The sequence below is a fragment of the Corvus brachyrhynchos genome, unplaced genomic scaffold, assembly GCF_000691975.1.
Source record: "Corvus brachyrhynchos isolate BGI_N302 unplaced genomic scaffold, ASM69197v1 scaffold142, whole genome shotgun sequence".
In the NCBI taxonomy this organism is placed as follows: domain Eukaryota; kingdom Metazoa; phylum Chordata; class Aves; order Passeriformes; family Corvidae; genus Corvus; species Corvus brachyrhynchos.
Window position 1 is genome coordinate 3,595,656 of NW_008237226.1, and position 24,881 is coordinate 3,620,536.

General features: G+C 39.5%; 2 protein-coding genes across 2 annotated transcripts in view; one reads left to right on the top strand and one right to left on the bottom strand.

The window, feature by feature from the left end:
- AKAP9 (A-kinase anchoring protein 9) overlaps positions 1 to 13,204 on the top strand; it is an 80,712-nt gene extending 67,508 nt beyond the window's left edge. Inside the window, 12 exon segments of the mRNA XM_017729279.1 lie at positions 461 to 680; positions 1,661 to 1,811; positions 2,702 to 3,370; positions 5,062 to 5,261; positions 6,069 to 6,177; positions 7,041 to 7,226; positions 7,785 to 7,985; positions 8,385 to 8,617; positions 9,593 to 9,678; positions 10,363 to 10,438; positions 11,818 to 11,957; positions 12,608 to 13,204. Coding sequence (XP_017584768.1) covers positions 461 to 680; positions 1,661 to 1,811; positions 2,702 to 3,370; positions 5,062 to 5,261; positions 6,069 to 6,177; positions 7,041 to 7,226; positions 7,785 to 7,985; positions 8,385 to 8,617; positions 9,593 to 9,678; positions 10,363 to 10,438; positions 11,818 to 11,957; positions 12,608 to 12,651 — 2,315 coding nt within the window. The 3' untranslated portion in view covers positions 12,652 to 13,204.
- A 379-nt stretch (positions 13,205 to 13,583) lies between these two features.
- LOC103612285 (lanosterol 14-alpha demethylase) lies at positions 13,584 to 24,182 on the bottom strand. Its single transcript, XM_008629899.2, has 9 exons — positions 24,063 to 24,182; positions 22,881 to 23,057; positions 19,313 to 19,439; positions 18,071 to 18,245; positions 17,772 to 17,891; positions 17,112 to 17,307; positions 16,418 to 16,513; positions 15,347 to 15,515; positions 13,584 to 14,675 (listed from the first exon to the last, which is right to left on the bottom strand). Exons 2-9 carry the CDS (start codon positions 23,031 to 23,033, stop codon positions 14,497 to 14,499), a joined length of 1,215 nt encoding a protein of 404 aa, XP_008628121.1. The 5' UTR covers positions 23,034 to 23,057; positions 24,063 to 24,182; the 3' UTR covers positions 13,584 to 14,496.
- Positions 24,183 to 24,881: the final 699 nt, after the last annotated feature.

Below are 24,881 nucleotides of genomic sequence, written 5' to 3' on the forward strand. Positions count from 1 at the left end.
TCAGCAGCTTTGAAATTATCTAAGTTGGATAGTCAGTCAATGCAGAAACTAAGAAGCAATTAGAATGAAGAACAAAAAGTTCAGAGAACAGGTATACTTTAAAATTAAGTAAAGCTCACTGTCAGTGTGTAGTTACAAATATTAGGTCACAGGTATACATATGTAATATATCTAATTTCAGTTATGCTAATCATTATCCAAATGATGCATATTGATATAGTTGCACACGTCTTATAGCCTTTAAGAAAATCAGAAGTTGAAATGATTTCTTGAAAGTGTGAAAGGTATTCAGGTATAAAAGGCACGGTTTTCCTTTTATTCCACTAATGAAAGAATATATTATTTTAAAATATCACTCTTAATAATAGCTTTGTGGTCATGCGCTAGCTAGGGGAAGCTTTACCCAAACACACAATGCTTTTTTATGAAGTAATTTCCATATTAATGATGCTCTCATTAGAAATGCTGGAGTATAATATGCAGCAGAAGCAGTTGCAAATACTGGAGATGCAAGTGGAGCTCCGGAGTATGAAGGACAGAGCAGCTGAACTTCAGGAGCAGCTGAATTCAGAGAGAATGATGGGCGCAGAGCTGAAGAATGAACTTGCACAAGCCAAACTAGAGCTTGAAGCTACCCTTAAAGCCCAGCACAAGCACTTCAAGGACCTAGAAACCATCAGGTGTGGCTTTCAGTGCCAAGCTTTCTGTGTTGACTGTGAAGATCATCTTTCTTAATCTGAAATCATAATACCGATTTTATTAAGGGCATTGATTTCATGCAGTATAAGTGCTTCTCAGTATTTCTGTAAAACCTTCCTGACCAAAATAGACTTGTTACAGTTGACAAAAAATGTATTTCAATTCATAATTTGATTTAATGCTTTATTAATTATCAAGTTCCTTTTTAAACTTTGCTACATTAGACTACTCTATACAAGCTAATAAGTAGACCATATTTGTTGAAGGTTTTTTAAACTGAACATGGAGAAAAAAATCGCAAAGTTAAGATGACTTTGCAAGTACTTCCATATGAAATACTCTTAAATTTTCTTTGATATAGTTGATAGCAGAGGCCACAGATTTGGCACTTAGGAAAGCCATTATTATTTTTGCCTGAACCAGAGGGATGCACCCATGAACAGTATCTTAATGTTCAGCTCAGAGATAACAAATTGAGCTGGAGTTTAAATTGGGATTACTTTAGAGGTTACTTTATACCCTTTGCAGATGATCAGGAGCAAGTTTCTTTTGCAAACGGATGCAAAATTGATTTGCACAGAGTGAAAATTCAGGTCATAGATTTTTCTTTTTCCCCCAATATATTTTTTTCCCTTGAGAAACATGGCAGCAAGATGCACTTCCATGGCATTCTTTAAGATTTTGGCCAGTGACTGGATTAGGTTGAACACTAACTGCCTCTGAGCCCCCACAAGTGGCAGCTACAAAGTTAGCAGGATGAACACAGTTTCTATCATTCTTGAGTTATGCAGATCCTTTGGTTTTGAGTTAGTCTTGCCTTTCTAAATAGGCTTTTCACTGTTACTCTACTAGACTAGCAGTGTTTTCAGTGCACAGGATGGAATAAAAAACCAAGTAACTGACCATATCATGATAGGATTAGAGCCACTGCCTAATGTAAAAGTTGCCCGTTTCTTTTTAGGACTGAAGTTAAAGAAAAAGCAGCTGAGCTAGATATTCTCAAGGATACAATGGCCAACGAACAGAAAAAATCAAGAGAGCTACAGTGGGCTTTGGAAAAGGAAAAGGCTAAAATGGAACGCAGTGAAGAAAGAGGAAGAGAAGAGCTTGAGGTATTCCATAATCCCAAGTGGCCTGGAACATCAAGGAGCATGAAAATATTCTTTTGGTTAACATTTCATCTCAGCTTACATTTTTGCCCAATGCATGCTTCATGTTCTGTCTTCAACTGTAGTATTATATCATCTAGAGCTGAAGAAAGGTGTATAGAAGCTGTGTGGCAAAGTAAGAAAAAGGCCTGATGCACATCCCGTTTAAATCAATAGGAATTTTACCGTGCTTTTCAGGCCCAAGATTAAAAGATTCTATAATGGCCCTCTATTATTCAAGGGGACAGAACACTGCTAATATGGCTACACCCAGCCCCCACCACAGCCTAACTTGTAAAATGTAGTATTTAAGGAGACATATTGTTTGTCACCATTTAAAAAGTCAGCAGTTTCACCTCATGAAAATCAAACTAGGGAGTTTACTTTAGGAGAAGATGCTTCATTAATATCTTCCTTGGTACCTCTGCAGTATTTGCTATAGTGAAGGGGAGAGCAGGTATCCTGGTACAAGACAAAAGGCAAAAAAGCGATAACTTCAATGGCATAGATTTATTCACATCTTGAAATCTGAAGTTGAAAAATCATTTTCACTGTTTTAGAAAGTAAAAGCAGCTGGCTGTCTTCAACGTCAGAACTACAGCTGCTTGTATCTCACTATAAAGTATGTGTTACAATGATTCTTCTATTAAATAATCTGATTTTAGAATAAAGACATCTGTAATGTATTTTAGTATCAGATGTAACTGCAGCATTCAGAGTATTGTCACATTAATTGTGAATAGCAAAACCTGTTAAAAGCAGCATGTATAGAGGTAGCATATTTGCAATTTGCAGAAGATAATGGAAAGTATGCACAAATGGCTTTAATCAATCCTTCCGTTTTCTTTTGAAAGGACTTAAAATTTTCTCTTGAAGATCAAAAACAAAAGAACTTAGAGTTAACTAAACTTCTGGAGCAAGAGAAACAGCTGTCAACTGATCTGCAACAGAAAATTGAATCCCAAGAAGCACTCAGTGCTGCCCAGCTGTCACGTGAGCGAGGCCGTAATTCTGAGTTGCAGGTGCTTCTTGAATCAGAGAAGGTTCGAGCTCTCGAAATAAGCAGTGCCCTAGAAAGGGAAAAAGAGCTATGTGCTCAGCTTCAAAGTGCTGAAGATAAGGGGCAAGCTGGAACACCTAATCCATCTGAGGAATTGCTTAAAGAGCTACAGAAGCAAATGGATGAAAAGCATGACCGTATAGTGGAGTTAGTAAGTGAGATGGAGAAGTATAAACTGGAATCTGTGCAAGTGAGACAGCAAATGGAAAAAGAAAGGCAGATCCAGAGGCAAGCATTACAAGCAGAACAAGATGCTAACATAATAGTACAGAAGAAACTCCATGAACTGGAGTCCAAAGTAGAAGACCTTCAGTGGCAACTTGGAGAAAAGAAGCAAGAAGTTCATAAATTAGGGAATGAAACAAAGAAGTTGCAGGAAATAATCCAAGATCTACAGAAAAAAGAGCAGGAGAATGAAGGAAGAAAGGAAGCCGAAAGGACACCAAGCCACAACCCAAATGAGGTACAGTAGGACTGAAAGTAATGTGTAATATTGAAATATGCAATTTAGCTTTAATTCTTTTGCTCAATTGTGTGTCACTGTGCCTTGACTCAATCTATAAAATAGCCTGCAGATTACAGACCATGGGCACCAGAGGATGGGAAAGGGAAGGCAGAGAATGGAAAAGGCAAAGCATTCCAGTTTGCTGCCTAAAACTATTCACCTGCTTCCTCCTTAAAGCAAAGTTACAGAAGTGTATAAGGAGGAGCACAAGCAGGGGAAATGCATCTGGATGTATACACACACTCTGTCTCAGGAGAAGAACATTCCTTGCAACCAGTTGCAGGAATGAGCTATTCCTACTCAGTAATGTCGCAGGTCACTGCCCTTAATCTGTAGTTCATAAACTGCAAGGGGTCTTTGAAACCTTATAAGTGGTCTTCCAACAGCTTCAGTAAATAAATGAGTAAGCAATCAAACAAACATATGCATGAATATGTATATGTTAGCAAACAAAACAGAAGAAAGAAATCAAGGTAAAAAATCCATTTAAGAATATCCTAATTTTTAGATGAATGAAAGTGGTAGCTGTTTCATCTACGTTTTTCACTCTCATAAAAGGTCAGGAAAGTTTTTAAATTATTTTTAAATTACTTTTAGAACTTTTTTAGAAACTTGCCTGAAAAAGGTAAGCATTGCTAGGTGAGTGATTTGTGGGTAGTTGCAGAGAGGATTGACATGAGACTTGCTTGCCTCTTTGCTGACCATGTTTTTGCCCATGCTGAGATCATTCTTTTTACCAGTTATCCACGTGTGGAGCCAGGAAGGAAATTTTTCTTTTCATCTAATTTGGCTACCTTTATCTTTTGAAGCATTGGAAACTACCCACAGCTAGAGGCAGGATGTTGAGGGTACTGGTAACTGGCAGCAGCAGCCTTCCTGCTACGCTCAGTTTGTGCACCTTGTTCTTCTGCACAGAGGGAACTGCCAGCACTGTGGTCAACAAAGAGTCTTCCCTTGGGTCAGGTTAGCAGCAGCTGTTGGGTTTTTTTCCCCTCCTCATCAGCAGATAGTCTGATCTGCTTTCCAGGATTTGCCTGGAATTTCAAATAATGAATCTCCTGCTGTTTCCTGTGACATATGCAACACACAGACTTTTTTCTTTGGTACCACACTGTAGGGCAAACAGCCAAAGGCAGAGCCATGGGCTCAGGTTTCTTTGTGAGTGATGGCAGTTCTTCCATGGCAGTGTTGGGAGGTTGTTGCTGAGGAACACCTCTTCAGTGCATTGTGTTGCTTGTGGTAGCATCTGTGGTGTGGTTGCCTGTGACTGTGGACTGACCTCCATCACCATGGTGGTCTCTTTCAGCCCCTGTTTTTCTGACTATGAATTGGTTACCAAAACACATAGGTCCAGTTGCTCAAATTCCATGCACAACTGGTAAAGGAGCTGCTGATGGAAGGAACAGGAGCTGTAGCTCTATGTTTGCTAGATCTTAGTCAAGAAAGACACTAGACCTTTCATGAATGATAGTTTAGTGCTACACTACAGTGGTGCTGTAGTCACACTAAACTTCTGTCTCTGTCAGAATTACTTGTTCTTCAGTTTCTGAGGGTGTTTCAGAATTGTATGTTTTCATTTTACAGCATTGGATCGCATACATTATATATATATATATATCTATATCTATAAGATACATATTTTTTTCCAGACTACCTGGGATACACCCAATGACAGAACAAGAAATTGGGTTCTCCAGCAAAAAATGGAAGGTGCTGAGTCAAATCAGTTGACTTACCGCACACTGACAGGAGATCTCTCTGCTGCTACTGAAATTCTGGAAAAAGTCAGACAAAAGCTGCAAAATGCATCTCCAAAGCTGAAGCAGTTGGCTTGGAAAGCTGCTAGCAGGTTAGACCAGTCTTCAGCTATTTGGTTTTGTTAACAGCAACCAGCAAGCTAATGTATTGGGTTTGAATCATACAGACTGCAGGGCTTAATTGAGTTTGGGGTTGATCTGGTTTTATTACAGAGTATCAAGTGCTGTTGTAAATCCTGTTTGTTTTAACAGGGTTCATTTTAAGGCACAGCAAAATTGTCCTTTCTTTCTCTGAAAAGTGATAAGGTTTCTCTGGGTATGGTGTAGGTAGATGAATTTAAAACAGTAATTAAACAATTCATGATGTATAAGGGGATGAATATAGGGATTATTGTTCTGAATCATCCTCCTTGGGGAAAAAACTGATGGTCAAGTGAAACCGATCTTGATTCTTATTTTTGGGGGGTTATTATCTCAATAAGATAAAAAAATATCATGGGAGGTTTGAACCTGGTTTTATTTTGCTGTGATGGTCATTTAATATTAAACATTCCTTCGGACACGTTTGCACAAAGCAGGATGGGGTGTATCTGGGGTATACCCTAAGATTTTGATGACACGGATTCAACAGATTCATGGGAAGCAGAACCACTCTTTTAAATGTGGTTCATGTAGAACATCCCTGTATACAAATGAGTGGAAACTGTTTTATACGCTTTTTTTTCTATATCAAGACAATTCTGTTTAGAGTCACTGAGCAGTCCTGAAAATGTTGCCCTGTCTCCAGTAATGGTGCTGAAGTGACTTGCTATAGATCCAGTGCATAGGAATCTAGTCCTGTTAGTCTGGCTCAGGGTGTCAGAGTTGATCTGCTGTTGAAACTGTCCCTGTTGTTTCAGATTGCAGTTTGAAACAGCAGATGATCAAGACTTCATTGCAGTACAAAATGCTATTGAAGAAGTTATTTCAGAACTGAAAACACTGCCTGGATTCTCCAGTCTGGAAGAGGTGAGAGTCAATGCTGTAACTTTGATGGGAGAGTTTGGATGATGATATGTGGTCAGAAAGCAGAAACCAGTAAGTAAGCCTGTACTTATTCAGGTCTTTACTTTATAAAGGAAAATTCCAGTGAGTGTTCTGATTGAAGTTGGTAAAGTAAAGGGGTAAAAACATCCTTCCTTTTATTTTTTTTTATTTTTTTATACTTTAAGTGATTTTTCAACTTTCAAATTAAAACTTTTCCAGTTTCATTTTAAATTTCTGTGTCTCTTGGCTTTTTCTTTAAGAGAAGTTATTTACCTTTCAGCAGTAATCCTGTAACTGAGGAAACTTTTCTCAGTACTTCCTAATATTAAAATCAACACTTAGTATTTACTGTATTGTGTTGACACAACACGTTTACTTAAACTGCCCTGTGTTTACCAAAGGAAAGGCCACTGAAGATTGAGTAACATGCACCTGTGTAAAAAATGAAGTGAGGTAATCTGTTGCAAGGAATTTGGCAATATTTGATTTTTAAGTGAGCTTGATTTGATCCTTACCTGTATTTTAAGGAAGTGTTTTCAATGTAACTTGAAAAAAGCCTTGAGGCTTTTCTTTTCCTCTAAGATAGATAAACGTAGTAGAAAACTTTGCAAATTGTTATAGCTGATACAATTGAGCTTGTATGAAAGTACTCTGTTGTAATGTACAGGATAAGTATAGACAAGAAAGTCACATTAATCTGTAGTTTACATGTACATTGAAGTTTTTTATGTACAAGTTGATGCAAAGCTATTATCTACAAAAGTTTTTCACTGTAAGCCAGTTATTTTCAAATTGGCAACTTGGATCTAATAGAGGTTGAGTTTGGTTTTCTTTCTTCCTCACAGCTGAAGCTGGTGCTGCCACCAGGGACTCCGTCCAGCTCACTGACTGAGAGGCTGCTGAGGCAAAATGCTGAGCTGACGGGCTTTGTCAGCAGACTGAGTGAAGAGAAGAATAATTTGAGGAATGCTGTTATGAAACTGGAGGAAGAACTGAGAAGACACCAGCACAGACAACCTTCTGCAGACTGTGTATGTCTATGGTGGTGCTGATGTAATGAGTTATGTATAGAGACATAAAAGCGTAATTCGTTATCCTAGTCACCCAGTTGAAAGTGATCAAGCTGTCTTTCCTGGTTTCCCTCTACAGATTAAATGGGTGTGAGTTATTCTTGTTCAGTGATCAGTATGTCTCAGCTCACTGTTAAGTGTAAAACTTAGTGATTTTACTCAGCTTCTTTTTGTTAACTACTCTTTTCTTTTAAATGCCTTGTGCCTTTCTTTTTTATCTGTGTCTTGTCACCGTGGTAAGCAGCTAATAGATCCAGATAGCTTCAAGATCGTTAAGCTAATATGATCCACTTGAGGGCAGTATTTTTTGCAGAAGCTGTATCTTTCTGGGACATTGATCAGGCTCCTAAAGTCACTGCTTTTGAGGTGTCAGAGCGCAAGGGTGGCCTCAGATCCAACCAATGGGTAGTTTTTCTCATTAATTTTATGAGCTCTCCACCAAACCAATGACTAGGATGACACAGCTTAAGCTTTTCCAAATCATCCAAGTCATTCAAATTCAGTTTCCTTTGTCTTCAGTCTTCTAGGCATTCATCAGATGTTGGAGTTAATATTGATACTCTTGTTGCCTCTGAGAAGGAAATGTGGAACAGAGAAAGGCTGTCGCTGCAGAAATCTTTGAAACAAGCTGATGCAGAACTCTCCAAGCTAAGAGCAGAGCTCAGGAGTGAGGCTTTCCTCAGAGAACTGGGATCAGATACTGAAAATGCTGTTTTAAGGGTAGGAAGATTTTTTTTCCCCACGTATTAACTACAGCTGCTTTTAAAATTTTGATATGGGCCTATTTTTCATTGTGTTCGCTCTGCTTTATTCTGCGTAAACAGATACTAATTCAGTTTTAAAATTTTCATCCTCAGATACCTGACTATTATTTTTTCTATCCAAGAATGACATGTAAGCACCTATGTTGTCCTTTTATGTGTGCTCCATTTCTTGATGTTTAGGTGAACCTCAATATAAGAAGCTGCATTCAGCAAGAGAGAGCAGCAGCACAGTCTTCGCCATGATAGTGACAAATGAATAATCACAGAAATGCTATAGAAGTAACGATGTCAGAAGTCTTGGAACTGTAGTGATTCATGGAGCTTATGGGGCTTTTTTCATTTTCTCTTGTTGCAGAGAATTTATGGCAAATACCTGCGAGCAGAGAGCTTTCGGAAAGCTCTCATCTATCAGAAAAAATACTTGCTGCTGTTACTAGGAGGATTCCAGGAGTGTGAAGAAGCCACGCTGGCCCTCATAGCACGGATGGGGGGACAGCCTTCCTACACAGACCTTGAAATCATCACACATCATTCAAAGGGTTTTACACGATTTCGCTCTGCAGTCAGGGTGTCCATTGCAATTTCAAGGTAAACTGGAGAAAGTTACATTTCAAACAGAAATGACTATGCAGTTTAATATATACTTTTCTAGCTCTCTAGTGAAATCTAGAAATTGTCATATTCCATCCTGTTTAAATGGTGTATTTTTGGTAGTCATGAATACAGTAGAGTGACAAGATGAGCAGAGTGTAGATAAAATCTGTAATAGGAATAAGCAGCCTTATTGTAGTTGAAAAGGGCTCAGTGTTTGATAAGCACGGGTGGAGTGTGCTGTGTAAAGTCATATTATTAAAAAAAAATTATGAGCAATTCTAAGGATTGCACTTATTTACAAAGGTTTTTTTCTGCAGCTTAATTTCCTTTAAAGATTAAATTCATACATACAAGTATAATACAGATTTAGGAATTAGTTTTCTCCATCTAGGTAGTCCTTTGAATTTCACAAGACTAAGGATGAGCAGGAATTGGTGAGGAAAAAAAGTAAAGTTTATTACTGCTTTGTACTGCCATGTTGCTACAAACCTTCACAAAGGTTTGAACCCCCAAGCACTTCTGCTTGCTATTGTTCTGAGCCTTGTGTGTAGTATAAATTCAATGAACTATTCATGTACCTGTTGTGAGATTTTTACTCATAGTGCTCTGCAGTTGCAGTTTTGGGGCTGTGACAGGGTAAAGAAAGTATATTTAGTATGGTTTTAAAATGCTGGTGTGCTGTTGCTTGGGTGCTTGAGCCATTTACTGTCCACTTGGACTTATACAGCACCTCTGGAATTGCACAGGTGAAGCTGAAAGCAGGTTTGGACAAAAGATGGTCTTGCTTAGGGATGTGCAAAAGGATGTTTTGTATTTGATACTCAGGTTTTAGACGCCCATCTGTTAATTTTGCTTGCTGGTCAAGAAATTCTTATACATTCTAGAATAAAAGAAGCAGGTTACTTTTATGAGACTATTTCATTTATCCTGAAGCTGTTTGTTTTTTGGTTTTTTTAATTTGAAATGCAGAATGAAGTTCCTGGTTCGTCGATGGCACAGAGTTACAGGTTCTGGTATTCTGACTATCAATAGGGATGTCTTTAGCCAGAACACAGGTAAGTCACAGTCTAGTAATGACTGAAAAAATGGTATTAGCAAGTCACACCTTACTTGCAAGTCACTGCTTAATGGAGATGGGTTTTAATTTGTATTGTCCTTATGTGGAATGAATGGGGGCTGTTCCCTCTTTCTTTCGCTGTAATTGTTTGGATTAGCTTATTTCTCAGTTTCCATTCTCAGCATAGACACTAAGCTATTTGCATTCTCTTCAGTTTTGTTTTGCTCCATTGTGGGTGGTATTTAAAAAAATATGGAAGTTTTTTCGCTATGGAGTGCATTCATGAAAGCAATTTTAGCTGCGTCATTGAAGTTTTTGTAGGAGATCTGCACCGTGGTCTTTTTCTTAGAACAAAAGCTTGTCGTTCTTTTATTACAGGTTTATGTCTGGGAAATGACAGTTTTCTGTTTGCTTTTTTGTAGGAGTCTAAGGAGAATCAGAAGCTTCTTTATTATTTACAGGCTATTTAGGTCTGCACTAAAACCTTTGCTCAGTCTGTGAGAGTTTTCTCACTGACGTCAGTGAGGCCAGGATTTCACTTCTGCTTTTCCCTGAGGGTCTAAAAGTGGTCTACACTTGTTAAATGCCATTTTTGTGATATGCAAACAGAAAACTCATTTTTGAGATGCCCAGTGAAGTGAAAAAGCTTTTGGTTTCAAGACACTGGTTTTTATATTTCTAGGTAATGAATTACGGCCTGATTCATTCTCTGGTGGCATGGATCTTTATGGAGAACAGAGGCATTCCTATAGATCCAGGTCAGGCATGGAGTCTCCTAGATCTCCTGTAAACTTTCAACATAAGTACGTTTGGGGTTTTTTTACTATTCTCTTCAAAGTGCAAAAGCTTTTGGTTTCAAGACACTGGTTTTTATATTTCTAGGTAATGAATTACGGCCTGATTCATTCTCTGGTGGCATGGATCTTTATGGAGAACAGAGGCATTCCTATAGATCCAGGTCAGGCATGGAGTCTCCTAGATCTCCTGTAAACTTTCAACATAAGTACGTTTGGGGTTTTTTTACTATTCTCTTTCAGGCACTGTTTAGCTAACTGAAAGCGTCAGTGTTGACTGCTAAGGTTTGTAACCTTTGATGCTGTAAGATTTACCTTTTTTGGTAAGAATAGGTAAAAAATGATGCCTCAGGCATTCAGTGTGTGATTACTCATCAGGTGCTTGAGCCCAAAGCTCGCACACCCCTCACACTGATTCCCGTCGTGCTCTCGGAACTGGCAGAGATCGCGGGATGGAGCTGTGCCTTCCTGCACCTGCAGAGCCTGGGCTTTGTGACTGAGTGACCCTGCCTGCCCTGCTGGCTGGGGTAGTGTGGTGTGGAGAGGGCTCTCAGCCAAGGGAAGGGAAAGCAGGGCTGCCCACTGTGGCCGAGGTTCACCCATTACTATGGGCTGGCAACAATTGCGTGGTGTCATGGCCAGAGTGTGGGTGGAAGCTGCTTGGTAGCTCCGTTGCTTTTTCTTGTTTAAGCCCTTCTGGTTGGCGACCCTAAGCTGTGATACCAGATGCATCAGTGAGGCAGATGCCAGTGAAACCAGGTATTTTTCATCAAGGGCAACATTTTTATGAGTGCCATCAGCCTTTGATGAGCTAATACGAAGTTGTGAGCTCAGATCTTCACTGAATATCAAATTCTAGCCATTTTTGAGTTTCATTTTTATGTAAACCACCTCAATATTTGTATTATCTTAGTTTACATGGAAAAAACTTTTAATCTATTTTAGCCACTGTTACTTTTACTTAGAGAGTAATGAGGAGAGGCAGAATCCTATAAAGATAGCAGTGCTTGTTGACACAAGCTTCTTAATAGAAAACCAGACTTCAATCTACAGTGGCTTCTGCTGCAATCACACTAGGAATTTTCTGCTCAGTCTTCATCTCGAAAAAATGCAGCAACAAATCCTGTGCAGTAGAAAGAGAAGGCAAGTGGGAAGAGTGGTTTCTCTGGCTTGGACAGTAAGTGGCAGGGAGGTTAAATGGGTTTGATGTGCTGGCTACCACATGGGTAAGCTAAGGAACATGCAGGCCATGAGGTATCCCTACCTACAGTATTTTGCTGTGTGGCTGATATTTTTACTTGTAGTTGCCCTTTTTGAAATGGTGTGCGTTGTTCTGCCCCTAGGTTCCCCGGGATGCATGCTGATTTAAACCCAGTCTCCTTCACCTGTCCTCAGCTGCAGAACTACGATCCCGAGAGGGCTCTGACAGATTACATCAATCGCCTGGAGGCACTGCAGAAGCGGCTGGGCAGCGTGCAGTCAGGTAGGGGCTCAGGCACCCTCCCCAGCATCCCTGGGGAGCACAGGGCCCACTGCCAAGTGGGTGCTGGTTCTCTGAGATACATAACAAACAACTTCAATTTTATCAATTTTCAGCCTTAAACAAGAGGCATTTCTGAGCTGTAGCAAAAAAACTCAATTAAAAGAAGACTGTATAATTCTTTCAAAAGAGATACAAGCATGCTTTAATTATAGATTTTGAGATTATTGGTAACACTTTACTTCCCTGATCTCTAATAAATGCGCAGCAAGCATTCCATTGGCATCTTGCTAAGAGTTTAAGTTACATGGAAAAAATTGTACCCAGAAGATTGGGACGTGGAAGAGGAATTTCTTCTCCTACCACTTCGATTACAGAAGTTACAGTCAATTTGTCCCATAGATAATGGCAATTCCTGTAAGAGGAATACCTCAAGAAAATTGTCAGAACAATGGGATGAAATTTGTCAAACTTGAGTTTTGAAGCTTTGTGTTGAAGTCTTCCTCATCATTGAGGAAGTTTTATTCTTAAAAGATTTGATCTTTAGAAGTCCCTGTTCTATGATTTCCCATGCAAAATCTTTCATGCTTATTCAGCTGAATGTACCTACTTGTTCTAAGTAATCCTGATGAGAATTTTTCTCCATCTTACAGGTTCGACTTCATACACTCAGTTGCACATGGGTATAAGAAGATAATAATACCCTTCAACATCTCCATCACTGGCAGTGATGCTAACAGATTGCCTTCTGTAAATCTGTGCTCTTTCTGTGCTTTTGTATAATGTGTATATTGTGGGACCAATATGAACACAGCTATACGATTGTATACAGTTCCATCCTGGCACACCCACACAGACTGGGATTTATGTATGTAGGCACTTTGTGTTTATGAAAAAAAAAAAAAGGCGAACAAAAAAAATCCCCCCAAACCCAAAACAAAAACCCCCACAGTTAAATTACATGTATATTTGTGGAATGCTAATTTAAATGATTAACTTATGAGGTGTGTATTTATCAAAAGGGTGCAAAGATGAAACTTGTGTATTAATTAAATTGAGCTACATTCAGCAAAGTTTACTTGCACTTTTTCTGGCAAGGCTACTGAAGTTACATTGACTCTCGTAATATTTGCTACTGGCAGTGCAGACAGAATATCACTTGTAGAGACCTATTTTTGTAATGGTAGAAGTTTTGAATTTTATGGGTATTTTGTCAAAGTACTGAAATAAACATGACTTCATGCTTCTAACTGTGTTCAAGAACTGCTCCCTTATTCACACAGAACAGGTTGCTCCTGCCTGGGAGCTCCTGCCTTCCTCCTGTTTGTAGTGACTGCAGCTTTACTTTTTACAGATTCCAAAGCACTGCTATCAGAGAGAGGGACAGGGACAAGCCTGGCTTCTGCAGACCCTGGTCACATCTGACAGAGCTGGGAGGGAAGATCCCAGCCACCTGCCCTGATACAAACACAAGGTTTTACAACAGTTACACTGAATTTAGACCAGGAAAGACTGGAGGAAGCCCTTGTTACACTGAGCACTGCTGAAGGGGGCATGACCCACTCCAAGAGTTACAAATTTACTGGTGAAACGTTTTCAAAAAGAAGTGACAGGGTTGAGCACAGGAAACTTCCCCAAGAGGTTTGTTTATAAATTTAATTCAAAATTCCTGTGAGCCAGAGCTCATTACCATTTATCATCAGCACTCTTGAACCAAAAACTATTTAACAATCCTGCATGAGTCAGTACAAACCCAGACAACATTCAGCTATTTCACTTAATTTGTGACCTTTTTACACACAAACATATTATTTACAAAATTCATGTTGTTGGTATGTTCATATTGTTACTTTCACACTTTACATCAAGCTTCCAGAGATCACCATTTTCAAAATTTTTTAGAGAATTACTCATTGCTTTCTGAACATAAGCATTTTACAACTACTTCAAATTAGACAGTTAAATGGCTCATTCTTGAAAAGAATTACCTGTGAACATTTTGAACTCTGCCTACACTTAGCTTACAGTAACATTTTCTTAAATCAGCCAAGACCATCGCGCACTTGCTTGGAACAGAATCATAAATGCCAAAGGAAAGGCACCACCACGTGCAGTCCCCCGTGGTGCCTGTTCCCTGATGGGTTTGCTGTAATTGGGTACAGAGGCAAGGTAGGCAGCCTTGCCCCTTGGTTATCTGGGAAAAGTAATCTTCAATTATTTTTCATAAGCAAGGAGTTCCACTTGTAGAAATTACTTTTTTCTTCATTAAAGATCTGGCATGCACCTTAAAAGTGTTACATCAATAGAAAAGACACTTTTCCTTTAAAAATGGAATGAGAAAATTGTAGAACAAGCAGTTATACACAGCAGCAGTAAATAGTGTGGGCAAACAAAATAGATGCATAACTTTTGCATTCGGTAGACTACTGTTGCTTTCCTAACAGTAGATGCATCAGCTTCCATTGCCACTCATTCTGTCACAATTTTATTCAAAAGTCTGTTAGTTCATACACTTAAATAAGTAAGGTTTTAGCACCAGAGTTTACAGAGACCGCCTCTTGTATCTGATAACAGGGTTATTAGGTGTGTGTATCATTGTTGTATAATTTATAGTTGGAAAATAGTCATTGACGAGATCAAATTCATACAAACGAAGCAAAGTAGACCAAATAGTCTTAATTTGAACATAAGCAAAGTTTTCTCCAATGCAGCGATGACGGCCTAGAAGGAAAGTCATAAAACACAGTTAGAATATTTTATTGGATTGCCTTTGACAATCAGCTAACTTTAGAAATTTCATGTGGACAGTAGCTGCCCCTTTCTCATCAATCTGAGACTCTGGTGTTGCACATACCCCATTCTATAACTCCATCCAAGTCTTATTTTTCTAAGTTGTCACTGCATAAAACAGATGAGTAAGTGGAATGAGATTGTGCTGTTCTGTCCCCACTAGAAAGCATTAATTTATGTATCAGCAAAGAAGCATTTGCAACACTGAGAAATGAGATCAACTCTAACTCCATCAGCAATATTTGCAAACTGTTCTGGAAGTTGGGACTCTGCAGACTTTTGCTCTGCCTTCAGCTGAACTTTTATTACCAAGTTTATCCTTGATTTGAAAAGATGTGAGTCAAACATCACTCACACTAACCTAAAGATGTTTTGATTCCTTTTGTGAGAGATATATACAGCTATGAGTAATGCAGAACTATTAACTTAATTATTTTCACAGCACTTTCACTTTCAAGTAAGAAACCTTTCAGGCAGAAATGTAAAAAAAAAAAAACATCTGTCCTCAGATGCTGCAGCGTGGAGAGGTGCTGTAGGAGATGGCTGGTGTGAGCCACCTCAGCACAGCCTCACTCAGGAAGGTGCTGCATTCTCTTACTCACCAGCACCAAAGGGAATGTATGCAAACTTCTCTCCAGCTGCTGGGTTATCTTGGAGATACCGGTCAGGTTTGAAGTCTAGAGCGTCATTCCAGGAGTCTCTGAGTCTGTGGTTAACAGTGGGAGATACACAAACTTGATGGCCAGGGGGAATATTGTATCCAGCAACAGTCTACAAGAGAAGACACAAGACCCCACACATGACAAAATGGCTCCATTTTTCTTTTTAAAGTGTTACCTGAGGTGTTACATCACAAGGCTTACGTTTCAGGAGATTTTGGCCAAGTGCATTTAAAATTAATAACCTAGCATTTTCTTCTCTCTTACTTATACAGGACACAGTGCTCAAGCAGTTGCAGGAACCTTCCAGCTGCTTTAATAAAGCTGGCAATTCTACAGAAGGAGGTTTAATAAAAAAAAAAAAAGAACTTAAAATTTATTGAAAGTCTTTGTCATTCAAGGGACATAGTTAAAAAAAAATTTTCATTTTTTGACACGGTACTGTATTTGTACAAAGAGCGAGTTTTCTTTTGGATTTACCTAGCTTGTATTAAATGTGTGCCAAATTTTTCCATGACAGCAATTAAAAATACCTGGCAAACAAAAAGGCTTTAAATGCTGGCACCAAACTAAGCTCAAATAAGACTGGTAGCTACAAGAAGGGTCAGTTTTGCTGAAGAAAACTGCACATGGCTGTTCCTAGGTCCCAGAGCCTGCTCTTCTCCAGACTGAACCGTCCCCGTTCCCTCAGCCTCTCACCACAAAGGCTGCAGCGCCCTCCCATCCCGGGTGGCCCTCAGCTTGTTGCACTTCCATCAGTCTCTTGCTTGCAGGGGGCTGCAGGGGTCCAAAGCTGGACACAATTCTAGATGGAGGTAACAAATACCAAGTTCAAGGTATTAAATGCTTTCCTCACTCAATGCTGGCTACACTACCACTGACAGAACCCCAGACTGCCATCAGCTTTCCTCCCTGCCAGCAAACACTGCTCACTTGTGTTTCCTTCTGCCAGCCGAGATACCTCTGATCTGGCCTGTGCTGCTGCAGTGAAATTAGCTTCAAAAAGTTCCTCACCTGGGGAGTCCTGGCCATTCTCATCATGGTCATTATAGGAGGTCTAAGCCTTAAAGTTTCTTTTAGACAGCGATCCAGCAAACTTAGATCCTTGAGCTGAAAATATAGAGAAAATGATATATCAAAATATAGCTGCATTTATTCAATACAAACAAAATGCTATTTTATACTGTTTAAAAACGAATGTTTTTAAAAAATCAAAGAGTAAGCAGGACATATTTACATGTACTTTATTAAACTACACTGATAATTTCTTTTTTTCCATTTGATTTGATTAAGAAGGAAAAAAATCACTGACCAGTGCAATTGAATACAACTAGTGTCTTAGTGATCTGTCTCATGAGTATTTACTGTTGCCTAATTAAAGAACAAGGTCACACTGCATTGCTTTCCTCAGTGGGAATATGAGGATCTTTCTCTTCTACAGAACTATCATTTATTAAATAAACATAGGAACTGCACTTTCCCTAATGAACACTGATTAAAAAAACAGTATCAAGGTGAAAATTTACTTGGACAGGAAGAGAAGAGGAAATGTACTGGCAAACAGCATTACCACAGAATGACTGTGCTAATGATTACTTTAACACAAAGCATGTGACTGTGACTGCGTTTCATGTCTGATGATATTTTTTTTTTAAATAAGCATCTAAAAGTATAAAAATACCCCTGAGGACTAACGTAAGATACAAACCTGGTCGTAAGTTAAGGGTGGCAAGTCATCCCCACACACTGCTTTCTGTTCTGCATAGCACTGTTCCTGGATGGATTTGTCTCTGGCGAGGAAGAAGCCGAGCCAGGCGCTGGTGGTGGAGGACGTGTGCTGCCCTGCCAGCAGCAGCCCGATCAGCATTCCCGCAATCTCATCGTCCGTCAGCGCGCGGCCGTCCCTGCGGCAAAGGGAGCCAAGTCAGAGCTTCGTTTGGTCACATTTCCAGTTATTGAGCATTGCTATTTATACAGCAGCATTTACCATTTCTTCTAATGTACTCACTCCTTCTCTCACTGCCTACTGTAAACAGAGAGGCAAAAGATCTAAGGGTAGGGAGAAGGGAGAATAGAGGGAGAGAGACTCTTTAGGAGCCTTAAAGAAAATCATTCCCCAACAGCCAGCAAACAGAAAGGAAGCAACCTCAGCCACCTCACGACCACCGATGAAAATCTCAGAAATCGGAATAACCATTGACAAGTGAAGTTTTAAACCTGTTTTTAAGAATACAGCTAGGACAAACTGCATGCAACAAAACCAATTCAGAACGTGAAGGAGTGTTTCTTGGGTTCTGGTAGATAGTTTTGACTAAAGAGCTCAAAGCTAAAGTAAATCTTCAAACAAGTCTTCAAACTCTTGGCTTACTTGTATGAAGCATCAAGTAGAGTTTGGAGCATGTCATCCTCCTTTTCCTCAGACTCCCGACGTTTCTGGATAACCTTGTAGAAAATATTCTTTATTTCTCTGTGCGCTCGATCTCGACGCCTGTGATTCAAAACACTTCCATTAGCAACTTTATACAAAGTAACACAGAATGCTTACGAGGATTTATTGGGGTGTCTAGAATAGCTTACGAACAAGAAATGGTGGGGATGGGGGGCAATCCAAACAACAGTGAAGTTTAGATAAAATGCTTGAGTTGCTTCCTCTGTTATTGCTAGTACCTGAAGCTCGGCAGAGGCAGCCAGCCTGGCAGGAGCCAGGCAGCGTGAGTGAAACCCCCATCCAGGTCGGCGTACAGCTGAGCCACCTTCTCATTCAGCAAGCCTCGGATTTCCTTCCCGTGTAAGCAATGACTTGCTGTCAAAATGATCAGTTCTGAAAGGGCTTCAAACAGGTCTGAGGAAAGATTTGAAAAACATTACTGAAGATGCATCTCAGGTGACATGTTATGTTTACAGGTTATAATTTTTATTTTGTGTAAGTAAAAAATAAGTAACTGGACACAGATTAATAATTTAAAATAGAGTTTTGGATAGTTTTACTAGGAGAATAAAGAATCCAATTTACAATTTCTGTGTGTCTCATCAGATGTCTCTTCAAACACCTTTTTAATTAGATCACTGATACCTTTTTTCTAAGGTATTTCTTTCTAGAAATTTTGGTAGCAGAGTTAGTAATTCTTCCAAAGCAAGCAATGCATCACAAGCTCAATCCTTAATAAATATAAGCCATACAAAGATTTAACCCTGAATTCCAAATCCGTGGGAAACCAGTTTTCCTGCTCACTGAATTATTTTTATATAGCAGTACTTAGACACTTAAACATCAATTTATATATTACCATATTATTAACTATATTACATATAAATCAAATAAATTCAAAAGAATATATTAAAATGTGATATGTATTATAGAAATTGTATGCATTTAAATATAAATATGTATTTTAAAATAATATTTAGCACTGCTATGCAACTGTGAGCTTGTAACGATGATGGGCAAGCTGGGAATGAGGGAAAATAACTATTTCACTTTGGTCACTAACGTAACCATATCAGCTTCAAAGATGCAGTTTTTCACTGTAGAAACTCTCAGAGCCAAGATCTTCAGCACAGGCTCTCTAGGGTGTCAGAGCAGCAGCTTTTCCCAGGGACTAGGAAGTGGTTACACTGAGCTGACACATCCAAAATGTGCACAACAGGTGCACTATGAGCCCATTAAGAAACCAAAACCAAGATAGTCCTTCATTCCTTTCAGTGATTTTCTGAGCAGCTTTGTTCTCCAATAGCCTTACGTTTGATTTTAAAAAAATCTGTATTTTCTTTCTTCTGATGTTCAGTACACTTTTACCTATGTAATTTTAGTTTCTTTAATATTCCAGTACATGTTTTACAAAAATGTACTGCATTGGTCTTAATTACTTCCCAGAAAATTGGAGGAAAAATGCATTTGATCTTGCTTACTTTTCTCTCCACTCTCTCCCCATGCTTTGAAATACTCCTTTGTTTCTTCTTCAATCACAGATACATGCTGTCTAAACTGGGCAATGTTTAGCCCAGTTTTGAGCATCTTCTTCTGTTCCAAAAATATCTAAAAGAACCAAGACAGAAAAAGCAATCAGTACAAGGATCATCATATTAATGTAATTAAAGCTTATTAGAATTTGTACTATAAGACCATCCAGAAGTAAATAGGGATTATGATTAGGACTGCAGGGTACAGCAGATACTCAGTTCTAACTAATTGTTAATAACTCTGTTTTTCACCTTTGTCTTTCAAGCAATAGTTCAGAAACATCCAAGTAAAATAATAGCTCAAAGGAGCTGCAGTTCTCCCTTTTGCAGTACCAAACAAAAAGACTATTTTAGTATCTTCATTAAGCTTTATCCCTGAAGATACAAGATGCACGCAAAGTTGAATGATGGAATGCCCTTTAGATATATAATCACAAACTTAACCAGCCCCATCTTTGAAAAGTCTGGATTTAGCCTGTGTTCCCTGCTATGCAGCCTCCTTGCTTTCTCTCCCTCTCCTCTGTTCTCTCAGTTGCAAGGACCACTGGACTAGAGATGACCCTTTCTTTTACAAAGCCCTCTGATCTCACTGCCCAGGAGGTCAGACACAGAAGCAGGAGGCAAACTGTGTCCTAGGAAAGTAGAGAGTTTCACACCCTTCTCACCTCTTCCTCTTTTTCTCTGTATAGATCCATAGCTAATAAACCTACTGGTGAAAAGCCCTTCATTAGATGAGAAACATTCACTGCATTGACAGAACATTGACTCAGAAAATTACTCATTTGATTTTTAAGCCCTAATTATGAATGAGACATCTGTCCTACAGCTCTGCACTGTACCATGAGTGTGATACATCAAAAACTCTTCCCACCAAGGGCTCTGCATGTAAGATACAGAATAAAAGGCTACTTCCTAGAAGCTTCTGTTTTGAGAATGCAGTGAGGACCCCAGAAGTCTGTCAGAGGACACACATGCCATAGAGCAAAGAGACAAGCACATTTCCCCTTGCAACATACTAGCCAGGCTCCAGCTTGATGGAGACAAGAATGGCGCATGGGAGTGAACACATCCTCTGCAACTTCAGCTCCTCTCAACAAAGAACTATCTGCAAGAGGCTTGGGGGAAGGAGACAGAGAGTGAGTATGAGTTGATATATTGACTATGGATATTAACAAACAATTACCAGAATCACTGGTAAATAAGCAAGTTACTCATTTTGAAGAATAAGGAGTGGTTCTTCTAAACATGTGACTGAAAGTCATGGTCCAAATGAAGAGATACTTAGCAGCCTAAGCAGAGAGAAGGGGGTCTCAAAAGAAACTTCAGGATGACCCATCAATTGTAGAATGCCAATGAAATTTTCCATGGCTCTCTAAATGCCTTCTCATTAGATGTCTGAAATGAAATTGTGGTGATGACACTATGCAAAAAAACCACCTCACCTCTAGCAGAACGTGTTCTGGCCACAACTGGACGTGCTAGCTTCATAGAGGGAAACTAGAGATAACCAGTGTCAGAGATAATTTAAATGTCAGTGGCAAACTCCCTGCATCTCCTTGCTGTGGAAAAAGAGTAATTTTTGGGAAAAAAAAGGAATTTTCTGAGGAGCCTGAATCTGCAGAGATAATAAGAAAGAAGTCCTTCTTGGTATCACAGGTATGAATTAAGTAGACATATCCACAGACATCCAAAGCTTACTGAGTAATATGAGAAGATTAATCTCTTGACTAAAGCAGAGCTCAAGCGCACTCCAGGGAAAAAGAAAGCCTAGGGTAACTCTAGAAAAAAACCTCATTTCAGAAAAAAGCAAAAAAAAAGCTGTATATGATGGGCCAATAAGGTAGGCTTTAATCATCCCTATGTGCCTGAAGTATATGGTTGTAAGAAATGCCCATTTCCAAGGAGCTTACAGAAAGTTCTATAAAACTGATGGATGAGATTAGATCCCATCAAAGAACTAGTTCTTGCATGAAGACAGACATTCAAATCCATCCACAAACTGAAGAGCATGCAAGCAGAAGTCAAAGCAGCTGTAATAAGTGGGCACACTTTCACAGAATTAAGAACAAATCGTGACCTTTAAGTTTCAAGCAGACATCCCATGACAGTCAGAATCCACAGAAGAAGCACAACACAGTGAAAATCTGGCCAATTTAGCAGTCTGTGATTCACAGACTTTTCTGAAGTTAGTATATACCAGAGAAGAACATGAGATGTATTGCAGAGAATCATGCACCCTCCGCACTCCAGCAGCTGCAAAAGTGATTGACAGCTCCATCCCTGACATTTTAAGGAAGGCCTCTGACTATCTGAACTAGTAGAAACAGGTCTGTTAGAATGGCCCCACTTATGGAAGAGATCTCCTAGGACAAAAGAAATGATCTCCTACTTGTTGTCCAGGCTGCAGTCCTGCTGGTTTCATTCTCATAGGGATGAGAGGAGCCATGCAAATCCATGAAGTGGAAAAGAATCTACCCCCCAAACTGCCTACCCACAATTTAGTACTTCCTGACAAAGGAGGAGACAACCAAGTTCTCCTTTACCTATTTAGAAAGTAGCAAGTTGTAGGTAGTTAGCTGTGTATGAGAATTTCAAAAGAACAGGGTAAGAACAACATGCATATTCTGTGGATCATGGCAAAATGCCAGCGTGGAGGCAAAGAGTAGTGATTACTGTCCCTAACCCACATCATTAATAGGCAACAACCACAGCACATAGGCTGGCATGAATGAAGAGGCATGCTAAGGAGGCAAAGAAATTGATGGGTCACAGACACTAGTCAAATGTCGGACATTTATACAAACAAAATGAGGCCAAAACTGAAAATCCAAAAATAAAGTATACCACAGTGCTGTTTCTTCCACCCAACTACTCTGCCCTAACATGCACTGAACACAGAGTGCCAGTGGAGCAAGTGGGGCCACAGAAAAGCTGGCTTCTGCAGTTTGAGGGTCTGACATGACAGGCCACCCTCCCAAACAAGAAAGCAGCCAACGCTTAGCTTGGATACAACGCCACATGACACAGCCCCTCTGCTGCCATGCAGACTATTCTGCAAATACATACAGAATGATTTCTGTCTGAGCAAGACAAACCTTGTGGTTCAAACTGTTAAATGATTACTCCCATGTTTAGATTTGGCATGGCAAAAATAAAGTTATCACTCCTGAGGCTTTCTCAGAAGAAAGGCCTGAAGTTGTTTGGAAGGGAAGAATGAGCTGCAGTCAGCAGCATGGTGCAAGGGAAGAAAAAAGTGACTCACTAGTTTTTCCTCTATGATGAGATTAGATGGTTTCAAGAACAAAGGATAACATCCAGAGTGACAAATGGCCAGGTGGTAAAGAAAGCAACCTGAACATGCTCAGTCTTGATTAGCCAGATCAGACTATTTCCTACTGCAATATGCCACAGTTGCATATGAACACAACCCCATCAGACAGAGCCAAGAGCTCAGGGCTGCCTACTCAGCACTCAAACTGCACTGCTTTTCTACTCATCTGGTATTTAAAATACAAACCGCATTAGGGACGTCATAGGCAACTCCCCTGCCAAAAACTGGCGTAGTTAACCGAGAGTACACATCCTCCGCATTCAAATCTTCGTTTTTACTGTTGAAGAGTAGAGCAGCAGCATCACTACCCAGTAAGTATGTGAATGTCTTGCCAACCATAGTGAAACTGAACACAGGTCCGTACTAAGAGAGAGAATAAAAAAAAACCCCAGAATTTCCTTTAAATAAGAACACAAATCATTAAATCCCTATCTCTATATACAGTCTTTCATAAATTACATTTTCTCCTAAGTATCCAGAGATTTAATAAAGACAAAAATATTTAAAACCATATTTAAATTCTGTTCTCAATGTACATACCAGTGATATCTAATGTTACAATGAACACATGTGAATGTGCACATTTTAAAACCAATTATTTTAGAAAACATAAATGAAAGATCAGTCACACTAAAAAAAATTAGCAGTGAGATTGCAGCATATATTGACTCCAGTAATCTACAAACACTGTCTCGAAAAATTCTGGATTTGGAGTTATGCATAGGTAATTAGGGGCAAATAAGACTTGGAAGTTTAAAAGTAGTCTCCAGCAGACCTTCATGCACCGGACCTGGCTTTCTCTAAGCTAATCAAGCTAAGATTTAAGCTTATAACTCTAGATAGTTTTAGACAATGTGAAGCAGCTTGATAAACCTAACTTAATTGGAACTAAGGCTCTACTGATTTAGTTAATTTCTTCTGGGCTGTTACAGTATAAAAACTACTGAGGTTTTATCCACCAGCTCTTTTAACATCAGAGAGGCCTTAAAATTCATCAAGTTGCCTATGGAGGTGGTCAGTTACATTCCAGCCTGGTCACAGACTGGTAAAGGATGTGATTAAAAGTTACCAATTACAGCAAGAAATAATGTCATGAAAATGGCTTTTTAATTAATTTGTGATGCAGCTATGAGCATTACCCAAATGCACAAGCATATTTTTGACATGTGAATCACAAGAGAGAGCTCAGAAAACACTACTGGTACATGAAGAGACCTGAAGATCACAGAGCCTACTGTGCACACTCCATTCCATATTTGAGGTGGTAAATGAGAATGAACTGATTTTAAACAGGCTCCAGAAAGAGAACTTAACAGATACACAAAAGTATTTTTATATATGCTCATCCAGTCATGTGGGAAAACATACCTTGTCATAAGCATTTTCCAAAAATTCAATGGGACTTTTTCCAAATGCGATTGCATGACCAAGGAAAGGGATGCCTGACGAAATAAAAGGTGGGTAGTTCTGTAGAAGAAAGAGAAAAATAATTACTGAATTTTCTTCAGAGATTATCATGGAATCATGGACTAATAGAATATCCTGAGCTGGAAGGGACCCACAAGGATCGAAGTCCAACTCCTGGCCCTGCACAGGACCATCTCCAAGGGTCACACCATGTGCCTGAGAGAGTTGTCCAAATGCTGCTTGAACTCTGCCAGGCTTGGTGCTGTGACCACTTCCCTGGTATGTGCCAGTGACAAAAAGTAATAAAAACGTGTCTATTTACATGAAAACTAACCACAAAGGAAGTTTTATATATGTTTGTTTAAACTCTTTTGTGAAAAGGCCAACCTTTAAAAAATATTCAGTTGTTCAGATAGAACTACATTTAAAAGCAGCAAGGGTTAAAATAAAGTGAATACGAGTAAGATTCTTTCCTATGCTGCCTCTGAATGTAAAGCACAAAGATACGGCAACTGAAAAGAAGGCAGTCAGAAATGAAACAGTGGTGGAAGATTTGTTAAACAGCCCCCCAAAAGCAACTTCAGGTTAGCACTGGGTTTCATACATAAGCAGGCGCCTTCTTTGAAGCTCCATCCATGAAAGTACCGGGAACGCCTTTCGGCTCCGCAAGCCCTGCGCGCCTCTCCTTCCCGCGGTACCAACCGGCCGGCCGAGGGCGAAGCCGGCGCAGCTCTCTCAAGAAGCCGCGCTCAGAGCGGCTGCTGGAAACGCCGCTCGCCC